This window comes from Euprymna scolopes, chromosome 29, assembly GCF_053919585.1.
Source record: "Euprymna scolopes isolate OS-2025 chromosome 29, ASM5391958v1, whole genome shotgun sequence".
NCBI classification, from domain to species: Eukaryota; Metazoa; Mollusca; class Cephalopoda; order Sepiida; family Sepiolidae; genus Euprymna; species Euprymna scolopes.
Window position 1 is genome coordinate 4,950,139 of NC_136510.1, and position 18,913 is coordinate 4,969,051.

General features: G+C 33.8%; 1 protein-coding gene across 1 annotated transcript in view; it reads right to left on the minus strand.

Moving 5' to 3' along the window:
* Positions 1-8,895: 8,895 nt before the first annotated feature.
* The window catches only part of LOC145252461 (WD repeat-containing protein 89-like), a 51,339-nt gene continuing 41,321 nt past the window's right edge, over positions 8,896-18,913 (minus strand). Inside the window, exons 8-14 of the mRNA XM_080111878.1 lie at positions 18,185-18,316; positions 17,435-17,521; positions 14,300-14,344; positions 12,753-12,829; positions 11,857-11,965; positions 11,326-11,415; positions 8,896-9,078 (exon numbers count right to left, since the gene is read on the minus strand). Coding sequence (XP_079968004.1) covers positions 9,031-9,078; positions 11,326-11,415; positions 11,857-11,965; positions 12,753-12,829; positions 14,300-14,344; positions 17,435-17,521; positions 18,185-18,316 — 588 coding nt within the window. The 3' untranslated portion in view covers positions 8,896-9,030. The remainder of the gene's footprint in view (positions 9,079-11,325; positions 11,416-11,856; positions 11,966-12,752; positions 12,830-14,299; positions 14,345-17,434; positions 17,522-18,184; positions 18,317-18,913) is intronic.

Sequence of the window (18,913 nt, forward strand, 5' to 3'; positions counted from 1 at the left end):
TTCGTTATGGAATGAAGTTTTTGAAAAAAAAATTTCACTTACTTTGATCGAGTATTTTTTTTTACAGCGGAAAAACACGTTTTTATAACAGCGCGCTGAAGGTAGTCATGTTTGGATTTTTAGAACACGCCACGGGGAGATAACTCAATCTAAAACGCCGACACCCCCTCCCATGTTAAATCATAGCTTTTCTTCTTACAAATCGAAACATGGCTACCTTTCGATCGGTATCATAACAAATTGTTTTTTCGCTGTAAAAAAAAAAAAAAAAAAACTACTTGATCAAATTAAATGAACTTTTTTTTTTCGGGGAACTTCATTCCATGACGATTACGTACAATATAACTTTTTATCGATATTATATTTTTTTAATGTTTTGATTAAACTGTAAAAGTACCAAAACAAATTTTACTTTTTTTTTTTTTTTTTTTTTTTTTGAATGCTTCATACTACAATCAATCAGGAATTATTAAAAACTATAAAATCATGGTTTCTTAAGCAACTGAATCAATAGGTGACTTGCCAGTTCTGCTTAATACTGGTAGCAAAATTCGAAAATAAAATATTAAATTTCAAGTGAAACTAATGCTATCTACTGAATTGTGATGTCACATTAATGAAAATTGTCATAAAAATGAAGACCTTTTTAAATGAGCAAAAAGTTTTTATTCAACATAAAATACAACCAGTAGGGATGCATAACAAATGGACGACAAACAGAACGAATGAACGAACGAATGAATGAATGAACGAATGAATGAACGAACGCACCAATTTCCAAGATTTTTTTTTAAGTCTATATGGCGTATGTGTAGTAACACTACATATCACATCATAACACTCTCTGTCGCATTTTTATTTAAATTTCGGATTACGGATGATCTTCCGTCCCCATTTTGTTGATTCTAGAAGAAATCTCAAAGCATCCTTCTTCGAGTCTGACTGCTGCTGCTCTTCTGTTTCTGGACACTTTGTTTTGTCGACTGAAGATAAAGATTCACCATTTGGTGTGGCATTATTCCTAGAGGGTTCCTGTTGATCTGTCACCTCCGGTTCAGAGCTATTTGATGGGATAGAATCTGGCGGTTTACAATGATCAGTAAAGACAGGAGATCCCAGGTTTGTAAAAGATGAGTCTGTGGCAGGAGTGGGAGTTAGGTCTTCTGTCGAGACAGTTGACTGACGGCTATCAGGGAAAAGAATTCTGGCAAAATTGGGAGTTGCAGATATTATTTCTACTGGTTTTACTAGGGGGTCAGACTTGTGTTAACGGACAAACTTTCTAAGGAGAGCTGGGCCTCCTTGCAACTACTCAGGAAAGGTGTATCGGGTATCCAACCTTCTCGAAAAACTGAACATTCTCTCACGTGGAGTTGTGTTAGTTGCTGTACAAAGGAGAGATCGAATAGAGCGCAAAGTAATGTCAAGTACTTCTTGCCAATGACGATCACCCAGTTGCCTGGTCTTGAGGGTGAGTTTGATCATTTTCCAAATTGTACCATTTACTCTCTCGCATTGTCCATTGCAACTCCATGTTGCCAGAGGAACTCTTTTAGTTAACCTGAAAAGAACTGACTCCCTTGATCACTATGGATGGAATCTTGGCAACCAAAGAAGGTAAATAAATTCTGGAAACATTTTATGGCAGGTTTTGTTGATATATCCTGGCATGGATAATGTGAATATTCATCTATGATCACAAGTAGGTATTTGCAATTATTCATAGATTGTTTTGGACCCATAGAATCTATTGAGAGACATTCAAAGGGGGATCGAGAATGGATTAAACGACCTGAGGGGGGTTGAAGAATCTTGGTTTTAGTTTCAGCACATATTTAACATTCAGCGCAGGTACGTGTAACATCTACCATAAAGAATGGTAAATTCTTTTGTCTCACAAAATGATTCAGCCTCGATACTCCTGGATGACAGAGCACTGTGTGCAGATCTTTTAGTGATAATGAGCACAAAGTAAAGCATGAACAAGAAAGAGTATTAAGGGAATCTGGTCTTTATACTACATCATAAGAATAGCTTTTATATTAAGGGAATCTGGTCTTTATACTACATCATAAGAATAGCTTTTATATTAAGGGAATCTGGTCTTTATACTACATCATAAGAATAGCTTTTATATTAAGGGAATCTGGTCTTTATACTACATCATAAGAATAGCTTTTATATTAAGGGAATCTGGTCTTTATACTACATCATAAGAATAGCTGGAAAGTTCAAGTCTCTGTCAAAGTATTTTATCATTTTTAATGCCGTTTGGTGTCTAAGCGTTGAACATATATGAAGCGGCTTGTTGGTCAGGAATAATAAAATGTCGACCGAGTAAGAGATCATTTCATTTGTGCGCAGATTCAACAACGGCTACTGATTTACATTCTACTGCTGAGTGTCGACACTCCAACTGCGTCAGGGACCTCGAAAAATACACTATTGGACATCCCCTTTTGAGAAAGGCAGGCTGTTAATGCTGTCGCAGAAGCATCCGTTTCTATTGTGAATGGAACTTCATCCTCAATGGCTGCAACTGAAGCCTTACAAATTTCATCTTTTATTGCCTGAAATTGATTTTTAAGTTTTTTTCAGTAATAAGAAATAATGTAATGCTTAATAAAGGAGAAATTCTCTACCCATGGTGAATAGTATGAGAAGAAACCTAAGACTCGTTTGAGTGACTTGCTACAGTATGGAATTTCTAATTCTTTTAGTGGTGTGAGCCTACCTTGATCAGGACTGATTGTTCCATTTTCCAATAGTTGCCCTAAAAACCTAAGTTTGGTTTTACCATATTCACATTTTTCAGTTGTAGCTTAAGACGATTGACAACTTTTTCAAATGTTTTCATATTTTCGTACAATTCTTTATAAGTTTTTCCTCCCATGACAATGTCATCTATGTAGCCAAAAGTACCTTTGAGTTCGTGTTCTTCGATTATATTCTGCCTAATGCGTTGGAACACAGCTACCAAGTTTGTTAATCAAAAAGGTAACCGAGAAAATTCGTATAGGCCTCCGTCAGCTTTGAATATTGCATAAATTTTTTCATCCTTATGAATAGCGCATTGGTAATATGCAGACTTCAAATCTAATTTATTAAACATTTTATGTTGTGATAGTTGGCGTAGAATATTTGAGATTTGGAGGAGAGGAAAAGCATCAAAAAATGTATATTGATTAATAGTGGCAAAATAGTCAATGACCACGCGACGTTTATGTCTTTCATTGTGGGTTACCAAAACTAGGGCTCTTCCTGGCGAATTAGATTTAGTTATAATTCCTTCTGTTAAGAGTTTCTGTACTTCATTCCGAATAAATTCATCAGATAATCAGATGCAGAGTAATTCCTGCCTTTTGTTGCAATTGGTTTACAGATATTTGATAAATTGGCAAAAAGAGCAGGTGACTCTATTTTCATCTGCGCGACATTACAGATTTGTAAGGGAGGTATTTTTCCATTAAAAAGGAATTCTACGCGGTTATGTAGCTGCATGAATTCTTGTCCAAATATAATAGGAGTTCACAGGTTGGGTAGAATAGAAAGACGCATATTAGGATACATTTGTCCATTAATTGCGATAGATGCAACACAGTGACCTTGGGCTTTGCTTGTGAGGTTTTAGGAAGCCATACTTACTGTGTCAGTGGAAGGTAGTATACAAAGGTCGAGTGATCTCATGACGTTCATTTTTATGAAATTATGAGTACTTCTGCTGTCCACCATATCTTTCAGACAAATGCTGTTTATTGTTACCTTTACAATAGAATATTGTGAGTGAGGTATATTCGAGATGAAGCTGTGAGAACAATATATGCATACCTAGTTCTTATATTAGGGGATGTCTGCTTTCTTTCAAACCGGCAGACTTTAGAGAAATGACCTCTCTTTCCACATGTAAGACAGTCAGCATTCCTAGCAGGGCAAGAGTTTTGAGAATGATTTTCACGTCCACAGAATTGGCATTTGGCATAGTGAACTGCTTGATTAGTTCTAGAAAAAGCATCACATTATTTAGTTAATTCAGATCTAGGATTATTTTTAGATTCTTCTGGATGCATTAATATTTTTTCTAAAACTGACAAAGTGTCATAAGCCGCTGCATTGTGTTGAGCCATTTCGAGATATCTTGCGGTTGTTATCGCATTATCTAAATTAATTTCACAGCTTTCTAGTAGTTCTTGTTGTATCGTTGAGGAAGTGAGACCTGTAATAAAGGCGTCCCGTATAGCTAGTTTAGCATGCTGAGAAGCATTTACATCTTCAAACTTACAATCCTTGGAAAGATTTTTTAAAGTCAAGAGGAACTGATCAATTGATTTGCCTGGTTGCTGTTTTCTAGTAGCGAGTAGGTGACGAGCAAAAACAGAATTAACTGGTTCGATGTAAGTAGATTGAAGAATAATAATAGATTTTTCGAATGTTATACAATTTGATATCAGGGAATAGACTTTAGGTGATATATAATTGATAAGTATACTTAGCTTATTCGGAGGATTTTTAGGGTGAGCAGCTGTTAGAGAGTCGATACAATTGACGAGGGTACAATATCAGTGGTTCCATTCATCAGCAGTTGTTTCCGACGATCTTTCAAATTTACCATTATCATTGTTACTGTTTTTTTTTTATGTTGAATAAATTGTAATAAAAATGAAGGTCTTCATTATTGTAGCGAAATTCGAAAAATGAAATATTGAATTTTAAGTGAAACCAATGCTATCTACTGAATTGTGATGTCACAGCAAGGAAAATTGTAATAAAAATGAAGACTTTTCTAAATGAGCAAAAAGGTTTTATTCAACATAAAATACAACCAGTAGACATGCATAAAAAAAATGGACGACAAACAGAACGAATGAATGAACGAACACGAAGCCAATTTCCAACATTATTTTTAAGTCTGTACGGCGCATGCGTAGTAACGCTACACATCACATTTACCATACATATTCACACTTAGAGTTATGAACAGTACATAGGGCCCAAGCAAAGCCAGGTGGAACTGCTAGTACACAATAAAATGCACATAAAAAAAAGAAAAAAAGACAGTGGAGAATTCATTTCTTATTAGTTAATAGCAGGCCGCTCGGCATTGCCTAGTCGTAAAATATGCATAAATATTATCTCTTAATTCATACAGAAACTGAGATATGTGCATGAAAGTATTATGTTTTTTTCGACAGCAAGTCAAGTACAATAACCATTAGACCAGCTTGACACGACCATTAAAGTGTTTTCAGACCTACTTATTCATAGCATAAGAAATCTGTCGTGTGAACAATTCATACATGCGCATTCGTGAAAAAGTTGAGAAACAAATAAAACTCCAATATCCCCATGTATAAATTTTTTTCAATTTTGACCCCTTAGCAGCCCTTTTTTTCCGGATGAAAACTAATTAAAAAGTTTTCCACATGTGTGAATACTCTATATACCAAATTTCAAGTCTGTAGATCAAAAGTTTTTTGAGTACATAGGTTGAGAAGTGTCCTTACACACACACACATTCTTACTTTTATAGATATATATAGATATGCTTGAAGACACGAGCATTATAAGAAAAAAATTGGAATAAAAACAAGATAAATTTTAAAATATATTTTTATTTAAAAATGTAATTAAATTTTATATATATATATATATATATATATTTTTAAATCACATTTTCACTCCAAACAAGGCACAGTGCCACTTTGATGTAGGGGGCTACTATCAGGGACATAAGTTGCAGGGATACTATGTAGGGAGTTGAGCAGCAAGGGTCTGTTCACATTGCACTTGAACTTCTGCATGTCAGTACAGTTGGGTAAGCAGGAACCAAAAAGTGAATTGCAACGTCTAGCAGTTCTGGAGGGGGGGGACTATTAGAGTAGAAGACCTTATATCTAGGGATATCTACTGTGTAGGGGTGGGACTTTGCTGATTGTTGGGTTTGTCGGGGGTATTTACCTCGAGGGGTTATAAGTGCTTGCAGTTCGTTGGAGCATCCACCATTAAAATATTTGTAAAACAGGCAGAGGGATACAACATATCATCGATGGGACAGAGATTGAAGCTTAGATGACAGTTCAGAACCTATCAGGTTGGCGACACTCTTTTGAACCCTGTCCAGGAGTGAGAGACTAGTAGCAGATGCACCAGCCCAAATGTGACAACAATGCTCCATACATGGGCAAATGGTGGCCGTATAGAGGCACAGGATACTTTCAGGCGTAAGTAACTTTCTAGCATGGTAGAGAGAGCCCACCTTCTTTGCATTAGCCTTGACAATGCTCTCAATGTATCTGTTCCAACTCATGTATCCTGTGAACGTTAAGCTGGGGAGTTTGAAAGAAGTACTTTCAGGCAATGTATCTTTAGCCACAGCTATTGGTAGTTGAGAAGGTTTCCTGTAATTTTTAAAGGGAACAATCTTAGTCTTGGCAGTATTGACTGTGACCATCCATTTCTGTCACCATTCCACTACAGATTGGAAGTCTTCCTCTAGTGTTTCTGCCATTGCCTTAGATATGTGTTCATTCATTCTCCCCTCATGCATGTTATAGAGCGTGGTGTTATCAGCAAATATACCCATCTCAGAGACAATTTTATTAGGGAGGTCATTTATGAATATTAGGAATAATAAAGGTCCAAGGAACGACCTCTGAGCTACACTCACATTTATATAATATTGTTTAGATGTTCTACCATAGAGGACAACCTGGATTCTTCTTATTTAAGAAGGATTTAATTATGTTAAGTATTCGTCCAGTGATACCGTATGATCTGATTTTCCTGAAAAGACCATCATGCCATACTCTGTCAAAAGCCTTAGTTATATCTAGGGCTACTACTCTACCCTCCCCTGCTTTGTCCAGTGTATGGTACATATGTTCAGAGATTACAGTTAGGATATTTTCTGTAGAACGGGTTTTGACATTGATTTTATTGCCAAAGACTAAGAAATTCAAAGCAAAGTGTTCGACTGAGCTTCAGTCTATGGTCCCCCCTCGCCAAACTTTTACAAGAAACACTCGTCTAGCTGAAAACACTATCAATAATTCCCCCCACTCTTTATCTGTGCCTAAACCTAAACGTAGATTCCATGAGCAAAGCTTCTTTCTTAGAACTGCACGCCTGTGGAATTATCTTCCATTTTCCTGCTTTCCAGCTGACTACAATATGGTTGTTTTCAAATCTAACGTAAACAAGTTCTTGATAAGCCATTTCACTTGTTAGCAAATTTACCGAATTTCTATTACTAACGATTACTATAATGTCCAATTTCTACTGTACACTCTATAACCCTTATCCTCAAGTGGTCTCTTGGCCTTGATAAGTGGTGATGCCTATGTAAAAAAAAAAAAAAAAAGCAAAAGTTTTTTTTTGTTTTTTGTTTTTTGGTGTTTGATTTTTTTAAATCCAAGTGATTTTGAATGTTTATGAAGTGGATGCAGTTTGAATTGGAAGCCATGTTTAATTTCAGAAGAGTTTCCGATGGGTAGCTTTTCTGGATATAAAGAATTTTTAGTGGGTTACTGTTCTGTACATGTTCTGGACTTTATAATTCTACGAGTGAAGAGCAAAAGGTCCTTCTCACGAAAAACTTATGTGCTGGAATACTAAAAAGACTCAATTTTTATGGAGCAATTCTGGTTTCTGATTGGTGGATACCAGAATGTGAATTAATTTGATTCCTAACAGCAGTGTCTATAAATAGAATCTCCCAACTTTCAGGAAGGATACCCCATTATACATAAATAATATTGCAACCGTGTTAGCACAGTTAGATGGGTTCGTTGATTTCAGAGTGATGACAGAGATGTGAGTGACAAACCGCTCCAGTATTTTATGATCAAAAGAAGTTAACAAAAATGCATTGAGAATGGTGATGACTATGTAGAAAAATAGATTCTGGAGTATAAAATGATGCTAGTTTTAATAATACCATTCCAATCTTCATAGTCCTTCAACGTTTTAGTTTTTTAGATAACAAGCCGCACGTGCGTGGTCCCCCTCTTGTGCTGCATGTGAGATGATGCCACAAAAAAAATAGTGAAGAAATGATGAATGTGAAGGGCCAACGTTGCCTTCACATTTTTGCCAAGTTTCAGAAAAATCTAATAGATGGGGCAAATGTTATGGGGTAAAATGTGTCATTTTTTGCAATTTTGGAGCATTTCTGACCCCTTTTGAGCTCCTGGGAATGCCAAATCCCAGTGAAAATGGACAAACTAAGCAGTTTCATGCCTTAAGACATGTATATTTGAATTCAAAAGAGCTCCAAAAAGGCATGTTTTTTTTTAGCACTAAATTCCTCGGGGACGCGAACCAGAATTTTGCCAGGGTCACCACCCATACTGAATTTATATTAAGAACAATGGGCTCTGCATTTTGTCAAAGTTTTAAAAAAATCTAATGGATGGATTAAAAGTTATGGGGCAAAATGTGTAATTTTTGGCCATTTGGGGGCATTTTTGACCTCTTGAGCCCCTGGGGGGGAGGGGGGGCGCAACGGGAATTTTTGTAAAAAGATTTTTTTTGCTGTACACATCTATTTAATGTAATACAATTTGTGGCAAAATTTCAGGAAAAACTAATGGGCGGTTATCTGACAATAGTCCGGACTAAAAGACGCACAGAAGCACGGATGCCACTGAAAACATAGGTCCCTCTCCAATAAATCGGGGAACCAAAAAAATAGGCCTTACTTTTGAGATGACCCTCGTACATGAGTGAACTACAAGGAAATTAATTAAAAAACAATTATACACAAACAATAAAATACACATTGGTATTAAAAACTGTAGAATTGATTTGTAATATGCTCAAAGACATGAGCGTTATGAGAAAAAAAATTGGAATAAAAACAAAAATTTTAAAATATTTTTTTTTATTTAAAAATTTTATAAAATTTTATACTTTTGATATTGATGGATTGATTTTTTTTTTTTGTGTGTTTGTTTTTTTAAATTCTGAAAAATGATACGTTCCGGGAGATGCATGTTCAAATATGTCTGGAACTTTGCATAGATGAAACGTATTTTAATACGGCTGGAATTTTTTCATAGTTTTCTTCATCTTTAATTTATTCTGAAAAATAAAAATGACAGAAAAAAATATTTAATACAATTTTCTCAAATTAATGTAACAGTTACAGTGGTAAAATAGTGCATATGAGTGTCTGGAAAAATATCAGCAGCAGCAAAGGAGGACTGCCTTGCGAAGAGAGCAGCAGCAGCCGAAAAAAGCAGATATGCAAATTAGAAAGTGTGCGCCACAAGAAAAAAGAGAAAAAGGACCCCACATGCTCAGAGGGTGGCGGGTTATCATTGAAGAAAATGGATATGTAAGGGTGAAGACAAGAATGAACTGGCTGTGGCTAGCATATGATTGGAAAAAAGAGAAATATGTGCCAGACTAGATGGACCTGTGGCACCGAAAGACTTTTTAAAGTGGTGTCAAGACGGAAGAGTAATGCGTAATGAAAACTATTGATAAAAAAGTAAAAATGCCGACCTGGATTTTTATTTATTTCTTTTCTTTATTTTAAATAGCTTTCTCATAATATTTATGCATAATATTTCTCATAATATTTATGCATAATATTTCTCATATTTATGCATAAAACAAAAGATGAGAAATTGATGTGGTATTATGCAGCTGATTTTATGCTTAACAGTCACACAATGTTCATATGCAATTTATTTTTTTCTTTAATTCACTTTCACCCCTAACAAGCCGAGCATGCGGTATCCCCCTCCACAAGTGAATAAGTCTGGAAAGAGCCCAATTTACTTTCACCATGACTAATGTTTGTGCAAAATTTTTAAAAAATCCAAGGTTTGCTTATCAATAAAAGTACAAACAAACGGGAGTGGATTACTAGGTTCAATCCCTCCCTCCTTTATCGGGGGACTAACAATACATATCGCCACTTGGATGTAAAAGGCTTCTATTTGGGACCATGCATAGAAAAAACTAGCAGGATGTTGGTTTACGTTACATTTAAACTTCTGAATATCGGCACAGTCAAGGAAGCAGGTAATAGAAATGAAATTCCAAATTCTAGCTGTTCACGGGAAGAAGCTATTAGAGTAGAAAGCTTTCTGGCATTTAGGGACTTCAACAGTGAAGGGGTGTGATTTTGTTGCTGAACGGGTTTGTCAGGGATATGTATATCAAGGGGGCACAAGTGCAATGAGTTCATCAGATCACATTCCATTAAAATATTTGTAAAACACAGGGATGCAACATTCCGGCAATGGGCAAGTAAGAAATCTAGCAGAAATCACTGTCAATAATCCCCCCCCCCTCTTTATCTGTGTCTAAACCTAATCATAGATTCCATGAGCAAAGCTTCTTTCTTAGAACTACACGCCTATGGAATTGTTTTCCTGCTTTCCAGCTGATTACAATATGGTTGTCTTCAAGTCTAACGTAAACAAGTTTTTGATGAGCCGTTCCATATAGCTTAACAAATTCACCAATTTTCAATTACTAACGATTACTATATTGTCCAATTTCTACAGTACACTCTTTAACCTTTATCCTCGAGTGGTCTCAAGGCCTTGATAAGTGGTGATGCCCATGTAAAAAAAAAAAAAAAGATAAAAGATGAATGTATGCAAATTAGATGATCCTGGACTGCATAAAAGCCGTTTGAAGAACGGGATAGTTCATTTGCATATGTACCACATTGAGGCATGATCGATTATTTACGAGAGTCGAGACAGAAAGCCAAAGAAAAACTGCAGTTGTTCAATGCTGAAGAAAACTATGATTAGAAATTGATATATGGTATGCAAGATGAATGAAATAGTGTTGGGACGATTAATCGGGATCAAAAATTGGAAAAATCAGAACTTTTGGGGGGATCGAGATCGGAAAAATATGAGTCTATTTTACAATGCCAAAAACGATTCTTTTGTCTTTTTAATTTGATTTCGTTTAAAGAAAAATCTATTGCTGGTAAAAATGGTAAAATAACAAATATTTATTGATTTTAAATGACCAGCGAAACTAAAATCGATAGATTATACCCCCACCCGCCAAAAAAAACACACACACACACAAGTGTATTTTTATGCTTGAGAAAATATCTGCAAATTTAACATGCGTGTTTATGGTAATCGAGGGGGGAAAAAAACTAACTTTATAGTTAGATATTAAGAGATTTATAAAGAATCAGAATCTGTAATTGTACCAGAATTGGGAATTTAGTATCAAAATTGGTAAAGAATCAAATTTTTCCAATACCTACAAAAGTTCAGACTTTTCTGATTCCTGATTTTCATTAATCGTTCCGACGATAATTAAAATGCCGTTCAAGTTACTTACTGATGTTTTAAGTTCCTGTGATATAGATCTGGGTTTACTAGACCAAAGACATATCATTGAGTCCTCGCCACCAGTCAGCAAAGTCTTGTTCTGAAATTGAATCAAACAAATACGGAGGATTTATATATATTTAAATCTAAATAGAAAAGTAATGTCTCCTACTTTTTTTTCCTGAATGGATCAGAAATATTGTTTTTAAAATATAATTATCAACTGATACATGTTTCATCATCTATGACTAGAATCAGCCACTGATGAGTCATAGATGACAAAACATGTGTCAGTCGATAATTATATTTTAAATATATATATATTAACCGGTCATCTTTTTTTTAAAAGATGAAATTGCCTGATCGTTGAAGACAAAAGCAAGCAAGGTCAACAGTTTTATAATTATATAGATTATATACACTTTAAACTTTAACAGAAAATATTAATATTTTAATTATAAAATAATATTATACACACCTTAATTTAATAAGATAACATTATACACACCTTAATTCAATTATACGATAATATTATACACACCTGGTCATCCCATTTGACGCATCGTACTGTCGCTTTATGTCCTTTACATAAAGTGGAAAGAAGTTTTTCCTCATAATTGTTGGATAACTGTAAAATACTCAAATCACCTCTGAAACAAAACAAAAATTTTAATTTTATAAATATATTTTTTACAACCAATTAAACCTAAAATAGTAATAATAATTACATTAAACCAAAAAATGAATAACATTCACAAGTAACATAAATTGGAACAAATATGTTAAAGACATTGCCATTGTTACTACAAAAAAAAAAAAAAAGGTGGGCTCTCTCTACTAGGCTAGAAAAATACTCAGGCCTGAGAGTATCCTATATCTCTACAAAGCCGCCATTTGCCCATGCCACATCTAGGCTGCTGCATATGTGACTAGTCTCTCAGTCTTTGACAGCATCCAAAAACAGTCTCCTACCTAATACGTCCTGCACTATTAACCAAACTAATTTCCTGTGCCTGTTTTACAAGTATTTTAATGGAATGTGCTCTGACAGACACAGTGAAGTTAAGAGGTTGTGCGAATTATAACATCAGTGAAAAGGAGGTGCTGTCAATTTGTTTATTTAAAATATTTATTTTATTTTACCTATAGTCGAAACTGTGTGACTACTTTTACAAAAAGATAACATCAAAAGTTTGAAAAAAAAAAAAAAAGTGGTGTGAAAGATTTAGGAAGTATTCTTTTATTTTTCTCTGGAAACTCTTGACACAAAGGAAAAATAAACTTTATTTAATTATATAGATAGATGGATGAAAATTTCACTAGGATCGAATAATTTTCTGATTTTCTCATAACTCATTTTCATTGTTCCAAGTTTTAATCAAATTCTTTTTTCCATGCAATGTAAGATTACAAAAGAGAAATGTTCATATTACTTACTCATGAGTTCCACAAAGAACTATCCAATGGTCAGAATCTGTGCTGCCAACATAATCAACAATGTATTGAATTTTATCCTAAAAAAATAACAAAATAAAATGTTTGTCTTTAAGATATTATTGTTTGATTTTGGTAATATGCAATACATCATACGGGTAAAACAATATATTTGATATTGAAAACATTTATAAATAAATGATCACAGTAGAGGTTAATCTTTTGAATAATATTCTCAGAATTTACAACTCCTTCAAACAAACATGCCACGTTATCGAGATAGCAAGCAAAGTCAGACAGGTTCCCTATTTGTCTCAGACATCCTTTTGATATATCCTGTGAAAGAGATATATTCATTTGAAGTAGCCGAGTGATATTGGCTACATTATTCGAGTCATAATCTAGTAAGATGCGTGTTCGTGGTCAGAGCTGATAATATTCTTAAGCATGAGGCTTTCAGTGCATCTTTTGACGTCTCTCTCCAAGCTGCTCTACCAGTCGGTATTCATGGCTTAACCAGACAATCATATCATTATAAGGAGGAATCCGGATGTACATTGCATCACCCTTTTAAGCCTAAAAGCAGAAATTTCTATCCATTATACATAACCCTGCTATGGTTCGTACTTCAGTATGTACTCTAAGCAACAAATCTTTATCTTCAGAAACATATTGTACACTTGGAAACCAAGCCTACCTTCAAAGACTAAACATGTGTTTTTATGGTAATCGGGGGGAAAAAAATAGTAACTTTATAGTTAAAAATTAAGAGAGTTATAAAGAATCAGAATCAGAATCAGGAATTTAGTATGGAATTGGTAATTGTATCGAAATTGGGAAAAATTTTGAAATCGTCCCATCACTAGAATGAACGCAAAAAAGATTTTTTTTTTCATCCAGCATACTTTTTCCTCTTCTTTCCTTTTCACTTCTTCCTTCTCTATGGAAAGAAAGGAGGATCCACTAAAATCAATTGCTTTCAACTAAGTTTGCACTGATGCAGTAGGATGTCTGTAAAATAAAAAACATCTCACTTGTGTAGCGAAGGATGTGAGGGCACCTGATTCTTGCATGCAGCAGCAGCATCAAAACATTTGTGCCCCCCTCCCAGATGTAAATAACGCCAATTAACACCATAAAGTAGAAAAACCCGACAGTCCTACACTTTGGAAATCCCTAGATGCTGGAAAGCCTTCTACTCTAATAGTTTCTTCTCTTGAACTGTTTAACTTTGGAATTTCCTCTCGGGTCCCTGCTTACCTGTTTGTACTGACATGCAGAAGTTTAAATGTAATGTGAACAGACATCTTGCTGCTCAACTCCCTACATAGTCCTTGTAAATTTGGTCCCAAATAGCAGCCCTTTATGCTCAAGTGGCACTGTGCCTTGTTTTGAGGGTTAAATAAAAAGTTGTTTTCATCTCAACAGAAGAAAGGACGAATAAACAAATATAGACATTTTTTTACATGACTTTTCTATTTTTTTTTTTTTTTTTTTGACTGATAAAATTGATTAAAAACAACCTCCTGGGCAAAAGTAAAAATACTTACATCTAATTTTTCCTTCAAATCTGTAACCTGGAAAACAACATCACCCTATAAAAAAAAATATAATTTTAAAACGTGCAACAATCAAATCACAGTATTTAAAAAAAAAAAAAATTTACCAGCCTAAAATTCATCAAAATATCAGCTTTTAATCCAATTTCTGTGAAGAAAGGGAGTCGCGACTTTATCAAGACATCAAAATTAGTGTTTTTTTATTTTATTACATCCAGCATTCCAAGGGCTCTTTATGCCAAATATGATGCAATTATATACCCAATAGATTTGGAGCTTATAATAATAATTACTACAGATACAACACAGATGTACTAACAACTGATGGTCCAGCACTTCATTTAATTTAGGAAAAAAAAAAAATCATAACAGAAAATTTGAAATTAGACTTGTTTATTGGGCAGCACACCCTTTTGTTTTGAGATTATCTTTTTTTTTTAATTTTTTTTTTTTACATGGAGGTCACCACTTATCAAGGCCCAGACGCCACTTGGAGATAAGGGTTATTGCGTGTACAGTAATCAATAAGATAGTTACAATGAATCATGAGATAATCAAGGAGATAGTATCGTAGTAATCATTAGTATTGGAGATTTGATAGAGTGTCTTACTTAAAAGGGTGGTTTGTCAGGAATTTGTTTATGTTGAACTTGAAGACATCTTTTATTTTGTTTAAATTTATCTCTAGCTACGGCTTTATAGGAAAATTGGGTTCATATCAAGAATATTAAAATAAAAACAACAAAAAAAAAACAAAGAAAAATCTGTATGATGTACATACTCATGAGGAAATTAAAATATCATATTCCAAAAATCACATAAATAGTTTTTGTTTTTCTTTTTACCTCTTATTCATCCCAAACAAGACATAGTTCCACATCTACACAGAAACTATGTAGAGATTTTAAACAGAGTTATGCCCCTTATATTGCAACAACATTCCATTGTCGGCTACATTTAGTCATATCCTCCTTACAAATTATATCATTATCATGATATAAATAATTAGGTGCTTATTCAGATTGGCACTTAAAAGTAAATAAAATACAGAAATGTTTATACGATGTAAGTGCCAGTCACAGAACAAAGATAAAATATTCCAAAAATCATAATTTGATCAAATATTTTTTTTATTTATTCAAGATAATCTAATTTTACTGTGTCAAAAAGGAGAAAAAAGTAGTGGCAATAGTAAAATTACAATTTTTCTTTTTTTTTTTTTTTGAAAGAAAACCAAAAGATTTAAAACCAAACAATAATTTATTAACACAACATGTATTTTTATTCATTTTTTTACTTTTTCAGAAAATGAAATTTTCAAATTATGAAAACTTTTTTAGAAGGGTCATTTTATACAAGTTAAAAACAAAATTTGAATAATAAAATAGCTTCGGCTTTCAATTATCGGTATAAAATGACAAATTTGTTTTTCAAAAATAAACAACTTGATCAATTTTTGCAATTTTTAAATATATCATGCGATTTTTTAAATATTTCATGAGAAGTAGGCACACGATAAAAGTTTTTCTCTATTTTTGTTTATTGACATAATAATAAGCACCAATAATTATATGTGTTGATCGATACAGAAGCGTTTTCATCCAATTTATTCTTCATATTCATGTTTTACAACTCACAAATACTACATTATTTCAGTAGGCAATTACCAAGAAATGGTGTCAATAAACTACTGACTGGTTCCTCCTATCACCACATTGGGTTGGTGTCAGGAAAGGGCATCCGGCCTTTAAAAATATTGCCTCAAATAAGATAACTTCTAAAGAAACTTAAGCAGGAATTAATTTGGAAGTCAATTTCTAATACATGCCAGTATGTAAACCGAATGTTTGTCTGATGATAAACACACAATATGTATACGAGATGAAAAATTGTCAATTCCCTCGTTGCACTTCCCTGATTTGAGGAATACTTTGAGGATTTTTTGATAGACTTATCTTTGACATAACACTAGATAAAAATCTAGGGGGTTATGGTCTTGTGAGTGTGAAGTCTTGATTAAGGCTATGATAGGCTAGTGTTTGTTTTAATATACTTTATCTCAGACAACATCACACATAAAAATCCGGAGGTGGGGGGCATGATATGGTGAGTGTGAAGTTCTGATTTTGGTTGTGATGGACCTGCTTCGATTTAGGAATAGTCCAAGGATTGTTTGATAGACAAAATTCGGAGGGGGGGGGGGATAAAAAATCGAGGGAGGGAGGTTTATGTCTGGTAGTGTGAAGCCTATTCAGGATCATACCTTCTACTGATGAGGTAATAATCAAATTCTGCCCTTTAATCGAACAGCAATAGCATTGCATGTTCGAATGACAAATTGATGAAGATAGATACAGAGTTTATATATGTACACCCTGTAGAATTTATTTAAAATAAGTAAAAAATATTTCATATTTTTTATATAGACAATACCTTTTAGTAGAAAGCATATGAAAGCATGTGTGTGTTTGTTTGTTGATCTCTGGCAATCATGCGGATTGTCATTAAATATTCAGTATTAATAAGTATTCATGGATTATAGAGTTTGTCCATGATTTTTCAATGTTTAGCTTACCTCGGTAAGACTGGATCAGTATGCAAAAGTTTGTTTCATTATAGAGTCGGTTTGTGTGTAAACCAAACTTGGAACGTGTTCGTCATTGTTGCGTGCCACAGGGAAAAGAGAAAGAAAAAGAGAGAGACAGAAGAAAAAGGGAAAAGAGATTGAAATAGAAGTTAGTGTCGACGCCTGTCTGTCAGAGGTGAGGTCGAAAGGACGATAATTGCTTATTCATTCCTTTTTACAAATTGTGTCTGTCTTCGCTGTGCATGAAACTATTTGATAGACTAGTTTTTAAACTAATGTAATATCTCTACAGCACTCATGATAATAACTTGGTGGACAATTCAGGCAGATACTCTACCAATTATGGTTGAATTGCAAAAAGGATTGTGAAGCCTATTAAGGATCATATCTACTAATGAAACGATTTACAAAGTGTCTACACATATCATTGAATGCTGATAAGACAAAGACTGTTGGACATTTCTGACAGAAGCTTGGTAGACAAGGCAGGCATAGACTGAAGTTTCTTTGCTTTAAAAAGAATAGACAAAAATACTTACTTCTTCTGCATCCCATACATGAAATGTATCGATGTGTGTCGTACAATATATATGTTTGTATGAGGTGTCACACCAACCCACAAATGCCTACAAAAGATAAAACAAAGAATAGTATACCAACAAGAAAGTAAACATTTTGCATATAAATAAATAATATCAAATACAGAAATGAATAATATCAAATACAGAAATGAATAATATCAAATATAGAAATAAATAATATCAAATATAGAAATAATATATTTCCACCGGGTAATGCCAGTACATGGGTCTTGCTAGTAAATAAAGATTATACAACCATTGTAAGGAGTCTATTCAGATCAATCAACATTTCCATGTTTTGTCAGGACTCTAAATGAATCTCATAGTCATAAAATAACTGACAAGAAAATGGCAAAATGTTGATCAATCTGTATAGATACCTTACAATGTTTAGATAATTTTATTTATTTATAAGCACTACAAGTGTATTGAGCACTTTTGTAAAAATATTGGCTTTTCGTTCATGTTAACAATATACCAGAACTTTGTCAATTATATATATATATACCTAAATAATATATATATATATATATATATACACACATGATGAAAATTATGGAAATGGTATTGCAACATGGAGAAATTAAAAGAAAACAAAGGGCAAACATAAATTATATCCAAACATTTCTAACTCCTTCTTCTAAAAGAAAAAAAAAAAGATATTAGAGATTTAACAAAACGAAAAAAATTTTAAATGTTAAAACTGACCACAGAAGAGAGTGAATTGAGAGTTAAGATCAGTGCGTCATCTTCCGTTGGTTGTGCAAGATCAAATTTACAAACAAGCCCATCAGTCGATCCACTCGCCAAAACATCTTCGCTTTGAGGATGGAAAGAAACCTAAAAAAAATATTTTTTTAAATAAATAAAAAAAAAAGATTTTTTTCATTAAAATTTTGTGATTTCCACAACAAATACAATTTTACTGTAATACTCTCAAAATCTAACATGGTTGCCAAAATGCTAAAAAGCACTTGCAAAAGATAAATGTTATGTAATGGAGCCCTATGTAGATAGTTTTTAGCTAGTACATTAGAAAAAGATTTGAGTAACAGATTGCCCATTGTTTTAGTTGGAAGTTATTTGAGTTCAAAAATCTGTTGCTGAACCTGTCGCACAACAACGGAGATCTTGTGTGAATGAGAGTTGGGGGGATTGATGAGATTCACGTTTGGGTGTGAGATTTGAAAGGAACAGAAACAGTGTGTTCTGGGTTAATAACGAGAACACATCACAGTCTACCTCATGCAAACAATGATGACACATGAGGAGCGAACACTGCGGTTGAAATGTAGCAGGAACTCAACACCATGCCTCTCCCCCACCTCAAGATAAAGGATCAGCAAGAAATTGGTGACACATGTTTGACCCAGAAATGCTGAAATAACAATAATTTTTTATTTAATTATTTGGACTATTATCTTCATCTTCTAGTTG